Source organism: Gadus chalcogrammus, chromosome 6 (genome assembly GCF_026213295.1).
Source record: "Gadus chalcogrammus isolate NIFS_2021 chromosome 6, NIFS_Gcha_1.0, whole genome shotgun sequence".
NCBI classification, from domain to species: domain Eukaryota; kingdom Metazoa; phylum Chordata; class Actinopteri; order Gadiformes; family Gadidae; genus Gadus; species Gadus chalcogrammus.
Window position 1 is genome coordinate 18,281,755 of NC_079417.1, and position 18,859 is coordinate 18,300,613.

An 18,859-nucleotide genomic window follows, 5' to 3' on the forward strand; every position below is an offset into this window, starting at 1 on the left:
GCGGCGTCGGATAGGGGTTCGCGGGTTACCATGGCCTCCGCTGCGGTCAGGGGGTCAACGGCTAGAGACTCAGGGATGGCACCCAGGTATGGAGCGTGGCCTGTGGCCCCTGCAGGAGCTACAGGCTGCTGCTGGTACTGCGGCGGGGCGCTGGGAGGAACAGGGTGAGGGATGGACTGCGTGGGGCCAGAGGCTCCACTGGCTGACTGCTGCTGATGGAGGCGATGGGGATGGTTGTGCTGCTGCTGTTGATAATGTTGTGGCTGACGCTGGACTGGTTGGAGGCTCTGCCCCAGGGGATGCTGCACAGGAACACCACACAGCCAATGACATCCCAGCACCAGACAAATGTGGCTGCTGAAAGATCTCTGCCCCTTTACCTTATACAGCACTTAGCGTAACAGCTACTGTAAGGAAAACGGTCAGTTCAAAATAAGAGCAGGGGAGGAAAGAAAGGTCAATACAAATAAAAGAGAGCAAGACAGAGAGAAAGAGATATGAGAGAGCCAGAGAGAGGGAGACAGGAAGAGAGTGATAAGGGAGGGTCATAGAGAGGAAGAGAGTGATAAGGGAGTGAGAGAAATAAACAGCAACAACAACAAATGACCAAAAGGATGCAACATCAATCAAGGAACGTCTTGGCACTTGTTCCATGAAAATCCTAATTGTAAGGACAGCGATATACTTTCGTTTCTCTTCCTCTGACAAATGTACTTATTGTAAGTCGCTGTGGAGAAAGGCGTCTGCTAAAAGCCCTGAATGTAAGCTCAGGCCTCCAGGCAGGAACACGGTGTGACGGAGCCTGCTGCCGTTAAAGAGCGTTAGAGGTAGGCCCACCTTCTGGCCGGCCTGCTGCTGGGGGCCCATGAAGGCAGCGGCCTGCTGCTGGAGGAACAGCTGCTGGTGCTGGGCGGCAGCCTGGGCCAGCAGGGTGACGCTGGGGCCGGGCTGGGGGCCCGCCTGCACCGGGGGGGCCGTGTGGTCCGCTGGGACGGCGGGGGCAGCAGCGGCCTGCGGGGGCAGGGAGGCTCCGACGCCCACACATGGAGGGAAGAGGGTTTTTTTAAGGGGACGGAAACCAAGTGTGTGTGGAGGGGACACAACTGTATCACGGATTACAGTTAGCTTGTTTCATCAAACTTGCATCTTTTTATCTCTGCCATTCACAATACATATATCATTTTTTTGTAATTTATTTAAATTGTAATTGATAATACACTTTCATTCTGTAAAGCACTTCTGCAAGCTTATGTTTGTCACTTTATTTTATTTAAAATGATTAAATTACACTGTGTTGTAGCGGGCAATAAAACTTTGAAAATACTAATAATAATAATATTTGAAAAAAGTGAAGGATGAATGTGTATCCACACAGTGGCTGATTTGATAATCAGTGCACACACAGTGAATGAGGAGAGGCCAAATTAATTAAGCCTGTTAATCACCAGGATGAACAGCCTGTCAGGAAGACCCCAGGAGACCAGCGCCATAAAAGAGCTTGTTAAACTACAATTAACAGCATTTCAAGAGCTGCCTAACTGACCCACTGGGGACCTCAAGGCCTTGTCGTGTCGTTACGTTGAGACGCTCAACATAATGAAATCCATACTGGACAACAGGCCTCTGTAATGGTCAATGCTAAATGGACCTCATTTTATACAGCACTTTTCTCACCAGTGGCCACTCGAAGCGTTTTACAATTATTGCCTAACATTCACCCATTAATTCACGCATTCACACACCGAAGGCGGCATAGGCCATGTTAGGCCACGGCCAGCTCGTCGGGAGCAGTAAGGATGAGGTGTCTTGCTCATGGACACCTCAACACTCGAGGAGCCGGGGATCGAACCAGCAACCGACCCGCTCTCCCTCCTACGCCACATGCCGCTCTGTGGCCCTTGTTAGGACTAGAAAGGTACCTATGGCCTGGGGTCCGCCCGCTGCAGCGCTGGGCCTCTTGCGGGGGGTGAGGGCTGGCTGGATGGGCAGGATTCCGGCTATGGGCTGGGGCTGGCCGGCCTTGGGTCTCTGCCGCGGGGCGATGGACGTCTCCATGGTGGGGGTGGGGTCGGTGAGCCTGGGGTACAGGGAGGTGGAGAAAGGTGTCAGCCGCGCACTATGGAAACAGGAGGGCTGTTTAAAGTGTACACCAGCCACACAGAGTCCTGGACCCGGTTCTGGCCTCACCTGGCTTTGGTCTGACTCTTCTTGGCCACAGCCTCACTGGCTCGGATTGGCTCAGGAAGCTTGGTGGGGATGGACGCGTTCTGGGATGGAAACGAGAGCAGCTGCATCAGAACACCGTCTAAACATCGCTGACCTAACGGCGCTCTGCTGAGACGTTCATTTAAAAGAGGGTGGACAGTAGTTAACTTAGCTGAGCCTCGCAGCTCGAATGGTATCACTGAGTCATGGGTCGTCCCCGTCCCCCCCCCGCCCTCCCCTCAGCCACTTTAATGCCCCTCTGTAGGGGAGGCTAAAATGTGCTGAATCAGAGGAGGAGTGCTGACGTCCGCAGTGTCAATACATCAGAGAGGCCTGCTGGGATGAAAGCAGCCATCAGGCACCCCACCGCCTTTCTCCCTCCCAGTATTATTTCTGCTCTATAAAGATAAGATGCAATCAACACTAGAGCCACTGTACATGTGACGCTGCACTGCACTTTACTGCCGTGGTGCGAAAATAAAGATGGAGGCCCCAGTCTGCAACACGGGGACATGAACCAGAGAGCCAATGATGTATTCCTACACATCCCACGGTCATTAATGATTGTACGTACGTGCACATTTTGAATCGGACAGTCCCGTCGGGCCATCTTAAAAGCAAAGTAGGATACTTGGTAGATGTCTGGTCTTTTGTCGGGGTCGGGTTCCAGCATGTATCCTGGAGGAAGAGAGCAGAAGACTGCTTATGAAGCGCACATGAAGCTTGTTCTTCACGCTTAGGACGGAGAACACAGGACAGGAACGTATCGAAAAAAGGAGAAGGGGAATGAAACGGAGGCACGGGATCCTTTATGCAGCCATGATGGGACCGGGGAGGTCAGAGCTCGACATCTCAGTGTCTGGAACAGCCGTCTTGCTTAAGTAGCGGACTAGGATTTAGGGACGTCAAGAATGCAAAAAAACAACAACATCCAGCATGCAGTTCACTCACTGATGAGGCAGTGCATTTCTTGGGAGTAGCGCGAGTTATCAGGAATGGTGAAGCTGCCGTCACAGATGGCTACTTGGCTTTCTCCGAAGGGCAGCGTGAAGTAGCAGAGCTTGTAGAGCAGGCAACCCATGGCCTGCAGAGACACAAGAAAAACGACCACCACCACCCCATCACGCATGGAAGGTTAGCCACCAATCATCTGGAGAGCCAACAAAATGATTGTGTAATGCTTACATGGTCCAAACCAGTGTGACGAGTCTCACCCATATATCTGCTTTAGTAGTGATGACCTTGCCTCCGTAGAGGTTAACCATCTCTGGGGCCCGGTATGACAGCGTGGTGTACCTGGGCAGGAAAAGACATGAACATGGTCACAACTATGGTTTGTTACACTTTGTGTTGAGAAGATGTATTCATCAAACTAGTGATTGATTCCCTAGCCTGGAGTCCACAACTCACTTCTTGATCTCCTCGTCCACCAGTGGCACACCCTCTGTCTGAGGGTTCTGGAAGCGGTTGATGGCGCTCCCGAAGTCACAGAGCACGTAGTGCCCCCGGTCGTGGAGCAGGATGTTCTCCACCTGCGTGAGGAGTAAAAGAACCCCGATTTTGGACTATGAATCTCCCCCTACATTTCAAATATCTGGGAGGTTTGGGGTTATACAGCAGGGTCCTCACCTTGAGATCCCTATGGACGATGGGGGTTTTGCATTGGTGGAGACGGGCCAGCGCCTCACAGGTGTCACAGAAGACCTGCAGCACCTCGGCCTCCGAGAAGCCCGTCTGGAGCCTCTGGTTCATCAGGTTCACCACCTGTCCCCCTGCCGGCCGACACACAACGCATGATCAGACACTCGGACGCACTGGCACGTTCAGGAGGTGAGGTCTTTCCTGGTCCTCAACATGCATCATGAATACAGAATAAACGTTATTTATAAAGCGCAAAAACAATACTTTTACACAATAGTGTTAAAATACAGCCGTGAAATAAGAAATGGACTAAATTGGCCATAATCTGTTCAATAAAGTAAAATGGCAAAGTAAAATAGAAAAAAGAAATTGGTCTAAAAATCATAAAGTGGTTTAGTCTTCTCTTTATCGTTACATTACGATAATGTTATAAAAAAAGCTTGTATCCAAATAAATGGAGCATTTAAAACGTTTTATGTTCTTCAGTGTGATTGGTGTCAGGCAAAGCAATGGTCTTTGCAGATTCACAATGCAGAGTCAAAAGTTGTGTTTCCCTACTAAAGACAACTACACACCCAGCAGCCCTCTAACTGGGTTAGAGGGAGCTTCCCTCTAACTGGGTTACTGGGTTCTGCTTCTCCCTGGCTCTAATGAGGCAGAGGTGTTAACATCCTAACCTTGCAGGTGCAGCCACCCTTCAACTGGCAAACTGAAGCTCTTTTCCTCCTCTATGGCAGGCAGCACTCTCCCCATTAGCTGTGCTGATTACGGTGAAGTGCCACCAGATCAGCGTAATGCCGTATTGCAGAAGCAAATGAACGCTAGTTAGACAATAGTATATTCAGATATGCCCCCAAGTCTAGTCTCAGGTCTTTAAGCTAGAGTCCAGGTCTAGTCTCAGGTCTTTGAGCTAGAGTCCAAGTCTAGTCTCAGGTCTTTGAGCTAGAGCCCAAGTCTAGTCTCAGGTCTTTGAGCTAGAGTCCAGTTCTAGTCTCAGGTATTTGAGCTAGGGTCAAGGTCTAGTCTCAGGTCTTTGAGCTAGAGTAAAAGTCAGAGTCTCAGGTCTTGTAATGGGATTGTTGCACAAATACCACTTTTTAATAAGCGCTAGTGATTCAGAGGACACACATCTTTGAAGGTGTTGAAAGAGAGGACCGATCCGATTTCCAAACTCAATCAAGTATGTATAGGGTTAGGTGGATATAAACCACATGACAATTGTCTGCAATATAACAAAACACTTTATTTTACTATTACGTTTTGTAACACACACACAACATTACAAACTGTAGGAAATTAACGTTTTAACACAAACTATGTTTTTATTATTGTTTGTTCGCTAGATTGATGCGACCGTTCTTGATAATCATTGTGTGCAGATTATATAAGGGTGCATATTGTTTGCGCGACTCACGCCCTGTGTTAGCTTGGAGTTATTGTTTGGTTGTTGAGACATTTTTTCCTTGTGGCCACGTAGTGTGCCTTTAAGAAAAGACCACAGCATGTAACCACGGCAGAGTTCAGCTGGACTCGTTAATAGGCGAACAACAGCGTTTGCTGACCGGGTCAATTAGTTCAGACGTGAAAGAAGAATGTCTAGGAACGTGGAATAATATCACTTTAACAAAGGAGGAAGAATCTGTGGGGTAATGGATTATTGGATCGGTCAGGCCATCCCACAATAAAGAACAGAGCTCTAACGGATGACACCATAGCATAGACCATATGGCTAATACACTCCCAGCATCGATTCAACCCAACATAGAATCAAATGCAGTAGTTTTGCCTGTGATATGCTCTGCACATAATCGGTACGTGCAGGCAAAGAGGGACAGCTATATACAGTGGCTGTGGTTACTCAGCTTTAGATAACAAATAATGAGTGAAACAGTTTCAGAGTGTGCGTGTGTATGCAGACTTGCGTGTGTGTGTGTGTAGTCAGTGGGTAAAAAGATTTAAAAGCGTGTCTGTTTGAAAATGATGCGGTTGTCAAGGTACGCGTGTGCTTCTACATGCTGGTTATGAGCCGGCTTACAACTGTTTCTTAAACCGGCTTAAGAAACATTATGGGTATAGTGTAGTACCACTAACTTGTCATCAAGACCTTTAGCGGAAAACCCCATATGCAAACGGTTATACAGAGACAAATACGCATGCAGTGTCTGAGCAAAGAGTGCCAGCGCCCCTTATACACAAGTATTCGTGCAAGAAGGCCATGGCCAGTGGAAAACAGCGGGAAAGACAAAGTCAGCAATGCTGCTGATGCTCCCAGCGTGTTCAAACCAAACACAAATGAACACAACACATCCATGGAAAAACATGACAATGGAAACCATATGATGGAATGCACAAAGCGACCCCCGTCAGAGGTTTCTCCAGACTAGAGAATGACCAGCTGGCTTTCTTCTAATTCTCCATGCAGGAAAAACACTGGGTACGTGTTACCCAAGGGAATGGCCGGAGATTACAGAACACAACACACAGAGACATAGAGACGATACCTCGGCAGAAGTCCATCAGGATGAAGACCTCCCACACGTCGCCAGCCCCGACCGCAGTGATGCTGGAGTCCAGGAAGCCCACGATGTTTCGGTTCCCCACCAGGTCCCTCTGTGTGGAACACAAACAGAGCTGGGTTAATGCGGCACACCAGAGGAGACCCAGTACCCCTGGGCGCTGGTAGAGGGCTTTAGACTTGGGACTGAACACAGACTAAATGCATCCATATGAGTGATCGTTAATCCACCATTTAAGTTCTGTGCAGGCCACTGAGAGACAAACCCTGGAGTAATAATGACAACCGTCCTGTGTAGACTCTAGCCCTGGCTGGCTGGGCCCCCGGGAACTGGGTCTCTTTATAGTTAGCGAGGAACTGGTGCTCTTTATAGTTAGCGAGGAACTGGTGCTCTTTACAGTGGGCGAGGAACTGGTTCTCTCAACAGTGAGCGAGGAACTGGTTCTCTCAACAGTGAGCGAGGAACTGGTTCTCTCTACAGTGAGCGAGGAACTGGTTCTCTCTACAGTGAGCGAGGAACTGGTTCTCTCTACAGTGAGCGAGGAACTGGTTCTCTCTACAGTGAGCGAGGAACTTCTTCTCTCTACAGTGAGCGAGGAACTGGTTCTCTCAACAGTAAGCGAGGAACTGGTTCTCTCAATAGTGAGCGAGGAACTGGTTCTCTTTACAGTGAGCGAGGAACTGGTTCTCTCAACAGTGAGCGAGGAACTGGTTCTCTCAATAGTAGGGATGGGCAAAATGATTTTTTTCCGGGAACTAGTTCTTTCAGTTCAGTTCACTACAACGATTCGTTTGTTTGATTCGTTCTTTTTGATTCGTTCGTTATGTCAGATTACGTCATTTGACAGGGAATCTCACAGGTGTCTGCCCCCCCCCCCCCGCGAGACGGCCCTGAGCATAATTTAAACGACTTTTAGGTTCTACCCCCCGTGAAAATCGACAAGATATACTGTATAGTACAACCAAACGTCCCACCAATATGTATACCACTTGCATACTCTCTATATGTCATTCATGGTTTTATAAATATAATTTTATTTTACTTTACATTTAATTCTTCATTATTCAGACATTACAGAACTTTCATGGTCATAAATAAAAAAATACGAACTGCAGTTTAATTTCTTTGTTTGTTCTTGAATTGACGTAAAATGGAGCAAAGACTCCTGGGATTGGGAAATGCGTTCATCCAATAAACAGATGGAGGTCAAGTCTATTTTCGGAAATGTAGGGGGATATACGAGTGGCCCCACGTCGAATGGTATGACTCAAGATACGTCAGACAGAGAAAGCGCGCAAATTCGACGGTACCACCTTGTCATTTGTTTACCCAGGTGCCATGGCAACACCATTGCTACCGCTCATTGGCTGAATCTTTGAGAACGTAGACTCAATCGATATAAGGTCACGGGGAGACTAAGCTCTCTTCGTTTGTATATTTTACTTACGTGACCATATTTTTTGTTTTATGTTAAAAAAAAAGAATCAAAGAACCAGTTCTTCTTGTTTCGGGGAACCAGTTCTTGTCGTTCACGTTCGGGATTCATTCGTTGTGAACGAATCGGTCGCGACCGACTCATCCCTACTCAATAGTGAGCGAGGAACTGGTTCTCTTTACAGTGAGCGAGGAACTGATTCTCTCAACAGTGAGCGAGGAACTGGTTCTCTCAACAGTGAGCGAGGAACTGGTTCTCTCTATAGTGAGCGAGGAACTGGTTCTCTTTACAGTGAGCGAGGAACTGGTTCTCTCAACAGTGAGCGAGGAACTGGTTCTCTCAATAGTGAGCGAGGAACTGGTTCTCTTTACAGTGAGCGAGGAACTGGTTCTTTCAACAGTGAGCGAGGAACTGGTTCTCTCTATAGTGAGTGAGGAATTGGATATAGTTACATTAAGGACTCAGGAAAGCAACGGGTGAGCGAGTAAAAAAGGGTTGACTCAGCATGACTCCCTCAGAGCGTTGATGTGTTTCTTCAGAGCTCAGGAAGTAGGAGTTGGCCTCTGACTCACCACACCATTAACTAAAAGATTAGATAGAAATTCCTGTTTGAAGTTTATCTTTTACTGTGCAGCATTTTACAGATTTTCTGTATCATTATAGATGAGGGTATTTGAAATTGATAAGTCAATTGTATAAGTCAGATTTCTCCATTGGCTAAGGATGTTGAATAATGGAATTGATTTTTGTTTGATTGCTTCGTGGGTCGTCTCCAGGGACTATGAATACAGCTACACTGTATTTCTTTTGTATACCAGCATTCCACCAAAAAGGGAACCAACCTCAAAAACTAAAATCTCCAAAACATTGGTGTATTAAGGAACGCTCTGAATGCACAGCCACTTATCATAATCCCCCTAAACCACAAACTGCCCTTCGTTTCACTATTCTGCATTTGATTATTACATACAAATATCAGATATTCTGGTTACGCGGTGTGTGTCGCAACACCGCAAATTATCATGCTTTTACCCAAGGGTGGTACTAAAAGGTATCCCAGACAGGTCTGAGCCACAGGAACACCACACCTTCCCACAACTCTCAACACAAAGACTTGTTTTGAAATGCTTTTGTCTGTTGCTTACTGTAGAAGAGGAAAGGGTTCATTTGTCTGTTGCTTACTGTAGAAGAGGAAAGGGTTCATTCTGAGGCAGCAATCCTTATTCTCAATCGATTATGCACTAATTCAATCACTTATATTTTATATCCAATATCTGCTGGATGATGCCACTAAACTCTACACCCTGCGCCCTTAACGCAGGTTATTGCCGTTGTAAATCAAGCTGCAGGGTGACATTTTACGACGCGCCTGATTGCAGTCGAGTCAGATAGCGAATATGTTCCCCAGAACACCGGTTGAACTTTGAGGTAAAGGGGCAACGGTGCTGCCAGTTCTCGAGCTTTGCAAGTTTGGATGTAGAAAATCACCTGAAGAGACTTGGCAACAAAGATCGCTGCCCTCTGTTTTCTTCTCTTATCGATCTGCTTACAAGGCGAGCAGCGGTTAATTCAAACTCAGTACAGAAAGGTAAGCCATGAGTAGGGCTGACCGCTGCTGGTTGGTAGATCGATTGGTTTGTCAATATGCTCCCGTCGACCTAATTGGTCAAACAAACGCTTGTATTACTTGCATAAGGAGAAAAACGCTTCTGAACCCATACATTTTTGAATATTTCTATATATTTCTATCCATAGTGCATGGCGTGCTTTTATGATTTATACATCGGCACAACATTTTCTCTGAGAGACGAAAAAGTAAACATTTAACCAAACAACCATTTGTGATGATACTACTAAGCGCAGCAACGGCTAGCGAACACCCCTGGTCAGTAGCGGTGCTACATCACTGCTAAAGCCTACAGCTTGTTCCTGGTTTCTTTCATTGTAATATCCTCAACTAATTGCATTGCATTAGAATTGAATGGAGCAGTGGAAGCCCCGCTGATGCTGGGATGGATTAAACGGGTGATATTATGCACCCAGATGTGAGTGTGACTAGCCCTTACAAGCCATTTGAAAATCTGCCTTTTCCTGTGTTTTAGTGACATCACAAGTGGGCCTCCTAGATGTAAAGACAGATATTCGAACCGCTTGTAATGGCTAATCTCACTCACATCGGCTGACATGATATCACCCCTTTAATGACAAGTGCCGAGACAGATTGTGCTCCCGGTGTGATCCAAAGAGCCGGACCACACCCCAAGGAGATAATCATGACATCGTTAGCGAGCCACACATAGCTAATATATAGTGATTACTGTTTTGGTCCTCATCCACTCTGACACTCTTCAGGACGAAGAAAGTAGTGGAGCAATCTCAAAATGAATAGAGTGACTTCAGCTAGAGATGTGTGACTCGGTTCTACATGGATGACTGAAGAACCAAGTCACACATCATCTAGTACTGAGACTGCATGAGTACGAGACTGCATACGCACCATAATCTGGATCTCCAGGTTGCAGATCTGCAGGTCGTGTTCGTTGTTGACGTACATCCGCTTGAGGGCACATCGTACCCCCTGGTGTGTGCGCACCAGGAAAACGATAGCGAAACCACCTGCAGGGAAACAAAACATAAAGCATGAATACATAGGATTCACTAGAGATCAGCAGGGATCCAATCAGGGCGCCCCTACACCTCAGTACTGCGGTTTAAATAACTATTTTGGGCGAGTAGGTGTCATTTGTCAAATGTTCCGGCACTAAGATTAATAGTCCTGTTTAAATGTTCCTCTAGCCAGATCTTCTAGTATCCTGATACGGCCAAGAGGTTTTACATAAAAAAGGATGTTATGGTTTAAATAAGGGGACACAATCTTTGGCGTTGACAGGAAATTGCAAGGCAGTTAAATGTTCAATTGAAGACCGACCGAATGTAACTTGAATGTCAGTTTGACATACAAGGACTTGTTTTAATTAAAGCCCTTGACAAGTCTGCAGCATTTATATGCATGCCTAAGTGGTTTAATGTTTTATGGAAGGCATTCCCTTCTGGGACATCATTCTGAATCTGAAACACATTCTGATGCATTCCAGTGATAAGCAACAAACAAGGTACCTCTTGCTGGGATTTCACCCTTCGTCATTCAGACGGGATAGGGCAGGCTATTGATAAGACCAAGGAATGACGTTGTGTGTCCTCCAAGCAAAGATATTTACTTCATTAAGACAAAACCGGCACCAAATACGCGCACATCATCTCATTCACAGCAAAACATTTAAACTAATCACATGGCAAGCATGACGTTTAAGCAGGGGAGGAACACCACGATGGAATGTGTTCTGAGGAAAGAGGATGTGAAAATCAAACTAGGATCCATCTATAGTTGAGTCAGCGGAGAAATGGCAGGAATTAATTATAATACTGACATGATGCTTTGACTGATCTATCATGTCCTCTCTGGTGACTCGGTTTAGAGCACTAAAGGAAGCCGTTATTTCCTGCACCACAAGTTAGGACCAACTGCGTAAAAAGATATCTCCGTGACTTTATTTTTGACATTCTCTTATTCTAATCCCTCTATATGACTTGACAATATAGACCATATTCTAAAGAATCCATTAGAATTCATGCCCTTTAAATTGCTGGCTAAAAGGTTTAACTAAAAGTGTTTAGGACTGGGACTCCAACGTCACCAGGATAAGGAGCATCAACGCATGGTCCTACTAGGGATCAAGTGACAGCTAGCATTCCACTATACGAACAAAACAACTACAATATGTTTCAAAACATACTACACGGATAGCTTATTATACAACAGATCATCAGATACAACAGATGGGTTCATATTACACGGTGTGACTTGCAGCTCAATGACCCTTTCAAGTAGAAATAAATGCTGCCAATAGCTATATCCATCGACATGTAAAGCCCTTATCCAGTCTCCTTCACTGCCTCACAGAGCAGCACTGCCATCGACTTCTCCAGGATGCATTCTGAATGCAAATAGTGCAAATGTGCTTGTCGTGACGCTGTCTGTTTGCTGATCTGGTGGAGCCCGTCTTATGAGTGAGCTGTGGGGAACAGAGTGGCCTGAACAGGGTGCAGCAGCAGGCTTCCGAGAACAGACAACACTTAATAAAGTTGAATACCCATGAGCTTGCATTCAATGTCTCTATGAAGACAGATCTGCATTACGCAGATGGCTGTAAATGTGATGTCAAGTAGGGGTATACGGTATAAATGGTATAGAAAGTACGCCGGTGTGATTTGTGCTGCTGTATGGATTTTGACGTTACCGTGAGACCGGTAGAAAGTGTTGTGTGTAATGTGTTGCAAAGTAAGTAACATCTATGTAAATACTTTTTCATGTAAAAAGAAAAGCTACGCGCAACTGAAAATGTGGAAATGAAACGTAGTTCCTTTTTCAATACGGTGCAACATTACTTTTCCCAGGGACAGATTTTGACGATGTTACTGCGCAATAGTCCCTCCACAAGATCTTATGTCACACCATACGAGACAGACGCTGGTAGCGTGAAGCTGTCTCTGCATCTCTTCCACAGACATCGTTTCCGCAGGTATTTTCCGAAGCCAGTCCTTACGACCAAAAAATCCAGCGGTGAAACGAGATAACAAACGCTGTCACTGTTTACCTGTGTAAGGACATGGTTCCCTTTCAAAATGTCGATAGAAAGGGCTTTAAAGATGGTCAAAACACTCGACCCCAGGTACGCGTTACCTGCCCGCACACTCTTCAGCCGAATTGAGATGCCAAAACTATACGGCAAGGTCCGCGAGCAGGTAGAGAAAGAGATCCTATTAAACATTATTGATTTTCAATGATGGAAGTACCTTGAGAAAAGATTCTGCTTTTTTTTTTTTCATGCAGTTTTGCTGCCTAAGCAAAACTGCTAACTGAAGCAACTAACTTCAGAAGCATTTATATCGAAATTAGAAGATACAATTAACATACCATCTATGCCTCAAATCATACTTGATACATTTTAGTTCATACCGTGCAGCCTTAATGTCAACTCATCAAGACTTGTGTTCACAAGCAGGGAACATTCCTGACGTTTCTTGCAAATTAACGAGTACCTAAAGCATACAGGCGAATGCTTCTGAATTGGGATTACAGTATAGCCAGTCACATTTCATAAATACAACACGGAATAAGGGTGAGACCTTGATAGAACACACATAGTGCTCTCACCCAAGGCACCCTACTACTGACTCACATGACCAACCTGAAGAAGGCTACAAGGAGGACAGACCTTGGTGGAAGATTAGATTCTTAAGCACCATCTAGCAGTGGTCAACTCCCTCACGGTGTGAAGAGCAGTAAGTAGCTCCACAAATAGCTCTGCACCTCTATGATGTAACCTCCTGTCAGGTTAATGCGACTGGCTGAGAGAACGAAGAGCCACTGAGTATAAACACAGACACACACAAGGTAACTCCTGAGGGCAGCACTTGGAAGGGCACCGATGCTACGTTCAAACGTGGCACACAGAAACACACAGAAACACACACAAGGCATTGAGTGGTCTAGGTTTTGAATTCCTTTTTTTCCCATGGGTTACTCAATTGTTTATATAGACTCTAAATCCTTTGTCGTTTCTAGTGATACACATAAAGGACGTTTTGTACAGCTTTTCTTACTATAGCCTCCACCATTTGAACAAGTTTAAAGAGCAAAACCTATCTCTTTAGACCAGGCAACTAGGGGCGGCACCGTTGTTACAAGAGCGTTCACACGGATCCTGAGATTACATTACCTCCTGTAACTCTACACAGCATCAAATAAAATAAAAGCCTGACTTATACTTACAGAAGCTTTTAGTATGGAGAGGCTACACCCATAGAAAGGGCCGATAGACTCAATATCATTTGAGGACTCTAAATTAAACAAAAAACATGCAGCTAGCAGCTGTATGGGAATGAGTCAAACACAGCTCATAGATCAACATGGTAATCTCTACCAAACACACAAAGACTAAATAACCATATTTCCAAAGGATTGTAACAGCTGTGATTTTGGCGGCCAAAGAATTTCAGCCTAAAACAAGGGAAAGTATATAACAACCATGGAATGAGCCCTGAGAATGGGAAGTCCTTCAGTTTAACACAATCAAACTCATATTTATTTCCCAAATTATTCAAGTTTAGAGGAATCAACACTTAAATGTTGATACCAAAATCTGTTAAAATCACTAATAACAGATTTTATTAGTGATTAGGGTTATAACGTGCTTCCATTAAATCAATGTCTCAACGATCAGAGTGAAAACACTTTTAGGATTATAGTAACAGTCTCCCTGCCAATGGGGCACACCAGAGACTAATGAATGGAATCGTTTCTGATCTGTTGGCTGGAATAAACAAAAATTGGATACCCCTCTCAGATCATGGTATGGTGAAACAGGTGCCCATCCATAGTGATCAATTAATCACCCTTTCTCCATTCATTATTTAGAAACGGGCAGTCAAGGCCAACAGAGCCCGAGTACGCATGATGGAGAAGTGAAAGGGGTTTCAGAATGACTAGGATTGAGTTGTAGTACATTTGAGCTGGGAACAGTTAGTGTCGATACCATTTACTTTGTTCATCATTGAGCAGATGCTGTTATTGAAAGCGACTTGCCAGTGAACTCAGATATGTCAATAAAAGGCATTGCTCCTAGACATACAAATAGGTTGCAGAAATTGGGGTCCGAACGTAGAACCTTATAATCTTCATACCTTCAGACTGGGGGTCTTAACAACCTAGCCCACGCCCCTCAATATAGAGTCGGTTACCAGCTAATTTGATAACTGGTAATAAGAGGGTAGAGCAAATAATAAAAAAAAACTGTTTCTTTCTCTCCAGGTTTTTGCTTTTCAGTTGAAGAGCATGAATCAAAATAGGAGGATCCAATTCTGGTCGTAAACAATGGCTAATCAGAAGGGGTTCCGACCCTTTGTTGACATGATCGAACTGCAACGCAAAGCATTCACATCTCTGATGGCTAGTTGAAGTTATTGCCATGATTCACTACGTTTTTTAATCCGTCACGTAGTTATCAGTAAGCCTGTTAAAGTCTTGGATGTTAATGAGAAGCATATCACGAACGTTGAACATGTCTATGAACAGTTCAAGGGTTAGGATACAGTACAAAACAAAGGAGGACCACTGTCCAAATGGGTCGTCATGACAAGGCTCGTCTTCAGCTCCTTATCCTCAAATCCTTGATCACAAATCAACACCTTTACACTTCTGACTCATATGATTATCTAAGTTAATACTTGGCAGTAGGGAGACCTCGAGGTCAGGGCCTTGGATGTGTCCTGATGAGATGTGGTTGTTTGTGTGCGTAATTCACCTTCAGCGATGGTCTCCTCCACGGTCACCTGATAGCGTCCGATGTTGAAGACCCGTCCGATGAAGCCTCCTCCACCGCCGGAGCCGAGGCCCCCCGCCGGGGCTCCGGGACCAGGCCCGGAGCCCACCAGCTCCCGACGCGAGTCGAAGAACTTCTTCATGTTGTCCGACGTGTGGTCGACACTCAGTTGAGAAGCCCGATGAAACCGACTAATAGTCGATACAACCGATTGTTTCCAAACCCCGGTGACGTCAGCGGGTGGCTACGACAAGGCTTTAAATAATGAATGAAAGCAGGTAGCTAGACCCCAGCTAAAGCTAACCGGACCTCAGAGTATCACCAAACCCCGGTTGAGACGTGATCTAACTCATGATTACAAAGACAGCGTCGGGGCAGTTCAAGTAATACACACATTTACTACAGACAGGATCATATCCATGCGGAAGTGTCCGCGCTAAAGCGACGGGCGGACCAGTTAGCCAGTCTGAGCTAAACTGGTTTGGCTGCTAGCTAACCGAGATGACAGCTGTCACTCACTCCCTCACAGCGTTCCGGTTATCTGATGGTCCCTGCTGATTGACATACATATCCGCCGTCTGGACCCACATCAAACGCTACTTATGGCATCGCTCTTTAATTCATTAACGTGGCTAAACGAGGCCACTCTGCCAGCCCCGAAGCGTCCTGCAGTGGCGGTGCAGCAGCGCTGGTCGCTTCCTGATTGGTCGGCTCGTGAATGGTCGGCTGCGGTGGAGCAGCGGAGAGTCGGCACGTGATTGGTCGGCTCGTGATTGGACGGCTCGTGATTGGTCGGCTGCAAAGCGGTACCTGTGGTCCGCCCCCTGCTCCTCCACCGCGGCTGGTGGATGTGTCACACTAGTCCTTTTACTTCAGTGGACGAAGTGTTGTTTAGTCAGCTGTTTAATGGATATACAAAATCAACAAAAACCTGAAATGTTTTTTTTTTTTTTTATGTGAATTGGGAAATTGGGATCATCAATCATCATTCATGAATTAGATTAAATACTAATTATTTTCTAGAGGAGAACTCAACTAAAGGCTCAACATCTGTAAATTCCTTGTTTGTCAATGTCGGCCTATGCAAAGGAAAAACACCGTCAAATGCAAATTGCAAGTAATTTCTAAATAAAAACAGTAATTCAGTTACGTCCAGTAAAATATTCTGCTCAAAGAACATATATGCAATATATCAATGCATATATGTGCCAATTTTTTGTCGTGATAGAGACATATTCCTCCGCCCAATGGTGTACCAGTTGCTTTGATAAACTTATTACCAGTTTATTTGGCCATTTGATGTTCTTTATTGTGTTTCCATCAATGGGAGTTAAGCATAATAATTATGCTTAACTTTTAGATAATAATATAAAAAACTAAAATACTGTAGCCACTACCATTCAACTGATATGTTTTACATTTTACCATTAAGAATTGTATTTATTATTTAATTGATGACATTTTATGACCTTTCCGTTGCAAAGAATGTTTATACATTTGTAAAAAATTAAATACATTCAGCACAAGGGAGAGAACTCCAACTCTGAAATAGGTGTAGGGGTGGACTGGGAGAAAAATTCAGCCCTGGCATTTTCTCTCCAGACCAGCGCACTACATTATTAGCACTAGGGGTGGGACGAGACGAACGGGAAGAACCCTGTATATCCGAATAATAGTACCGTTTTTTGTTTTTCAAGTTTGTGTTTCTTGTGCTGCTGACAAGAAAGGTGTGAAACCCGGACAGGAAGTTAACAGACATCCTGTGTTTGCTGCATGCATCTCCAACCGCCATATCTACTACAAAACCCTTGTTAAATATCACACATGATCCAACGCTAAATCCTCTCTTGCAGTTATTAGTCTGTGACTGTGAAAATCGTTTGGTGCAAGCCCAGCATTAGTTAAAACCAGACTCGGACAATAATAACAAAATCTCCTGACAAATAATCTAAATAGAAACATATTACAGACAGTAACAGCATTAGAGCTGAAACCAATTTGTTTTAACGGTGACTCAGTCATTATGAAACCATAAATAGAGAATTTAATTTTTTTTCTCATATACTTCTCATATTCTCATACACGTGTATGTGCACATGTATGTATACATGTGCACATACATGTATATGAGAATGCATATCTATTCAGACCTGTAATTCGGCCTACCTGCATAACTGTTAATTATATAAAAGATATGCAAATGTTTGAAATTAAAATCAATGTGAAAATCTTCAACCAGGAAATAATCATAATCAAACCTTTTGTTTCAATCTGAGGCAAAACAAGTTGCATAATAAACTCACAAAGTCAAGAGAAGCTCTCTCTCTCTCTCTCTCTCTCATCATAGAATAACTTCTAGCAGGTGAGGAAATCCTGTTTGACAGGAGATGATGGTAGCAGAGAATATAAAGAGACATTTATGAATAACCAATTGTCATTTTATCACACATATAGTATGTTTCTTCACATAAACCTTTAAACATACACATATTGCATCCCTCTCGAAATAGTCATCACCTCAGTAAACAATAAATTAATTGAAAGATTACAATAAATTCAATGGCAAATATTGCAAATTAAACTAATTATTTCCAATAGGTTTACTTGTATTTTGTGCTAAAATTCAAAGTGTCACATCTGTATTTACAATACAGCTTGATTCTGCATCTCTATTTACAGCTCATGAGTCCATGTCAAGGTTTACTGTTGCTATGGCAACAAGAGACTGCTAACGTTAGCAGCTGTTAGCTAGCTTAGCCAAATCATCTGAACAATAATAACCAATAATATCACAATTCGGCCTATTTAAACAAAATCAACCACAACTACCAACAGTCACAGCCCTTCAACTCTGGGCTAATATGTTGTCACAAGTATGCAGTTAATTAGGTCACTCCACATTCAACGTAAAGACGTTTTCTACTTTGTTTTGGACATGTCTCAAAATGTAGCCTAGCTAGCCCCAGGCTAACGTTACTTAGCATATGCCTCCACTCGCTCGTCTCCTGGCGCAGCAGCACCTGCTGGGGTGTGGACCCCGGCACCAAATAGGTCTGTCAATTTTGAACATTTAACTTCCAGAGGCTTAAGTCGCCGTTTTTCAGCACCACCCGGGCGATTTCAGCTCCGTACCGGCTCCCGCGACTCCGGCCCATGCCCTGAGGTCCCACCCACCCTGGTTTGTGTTGTGATTGACAGCACTGTCAGGGCTCTCTGAGCCAGTCAGCCCATGATTGATTGACAATGACAAACATAGACCAATAATATGCGTCGATGCTGGCAACACACTGCTAGCTCTCTGTAGCCCATTGGCCGGCCCAATTGGAGGGAATTTAGAGAGAGAGGAAAAAATAAAACATAGCGGACCGGACCGGCCCACATTGGGTCAACGGCCCACCGGGACGATGCCCGGTATGCCAGATGGCCAGTCCACCCCTGTGTACAGTGACCAGTGAACAGTGACACATGGAGGAACTGGCCTTCCCAAATTGTAGGAATAAGTTCCGAACTTTCAGGTTATCAAAGTTCTAGTAGATATACATGCTTCATGTACGGTTGGACACATTTCTGATAAATGTTTAAAACGAATCCTATCCCAGACTTCCAACAAATTCCGACATAATCACGCATATGCGTTAGTCACACATTTACATGGTTTTAAATGAACTTTATTGTCCATG

The 18,859-nt window shown here is 44.7% G+C and overlaps 1 protein-coding gene across 1 annotated transcript in view; it reads right to left on the minus strand.

The window, feature by feature from the left end:
• Window positions 1-15,893, minus strand: part of LOC130384362 (AP2-associated protein kinase 1-like) — a 31,969-nt gene extending 16,076 nt beyond the window's left edge. The window contains exons 1-13 of the mRNA XM_056592488.1: window positions 15,162-15,893; window positions 10,295-10,413; window positions 6,348-6,456; window positions 3,835-3,977; window positions 3,616-3,737; window positions 3,420-3,501; window positions 3,157-3,289; window positions 2,780-2,883; window positions 2,188-2,267; window positions 1,877-2,077; window positions 1,374-1,378; window positions 838-1,103; window positions 30-302 (exon numbers count right to left, since the gene is read on the minus strand). Of these exons, the coding sequence (XP_056448463.1) occupies window positions 30-302; window positions 838-1,103; window positions 1,374-1,378; window positions 1,877-2,077; window positions 2,188-2,267; window positions 2,780-2,883; window positions 3,157-3,289; window positions 3,420-3,501; window positions 3,616-3,737; window positions 3,835-3,977; window positions 6,348-6,456; window positions 10,295-10,413; window positions 15,162-15,321 (1,797 nt within the window). The 5' untranslated portion in view covers window positions 15,322-15,893. The remainder of the gene's footprint in view (window positions 1-29; window positions 303-837; window positions 1,104-1,373; window positions 1,379-1,876; window positions 2,078-2,187; window positions 2,268-2,779; window positions 2,884-3,156; window positions 3,290-3,419; window positions 3,502-3,615; window positions 3,738-3,834; window positions 3,978-6,347; window positions 6,457-10,294; window positions 10,414-15,161) is intronic.
• Window positions 15,894-18,859: the final 2,966 nt, after the last annotated feature.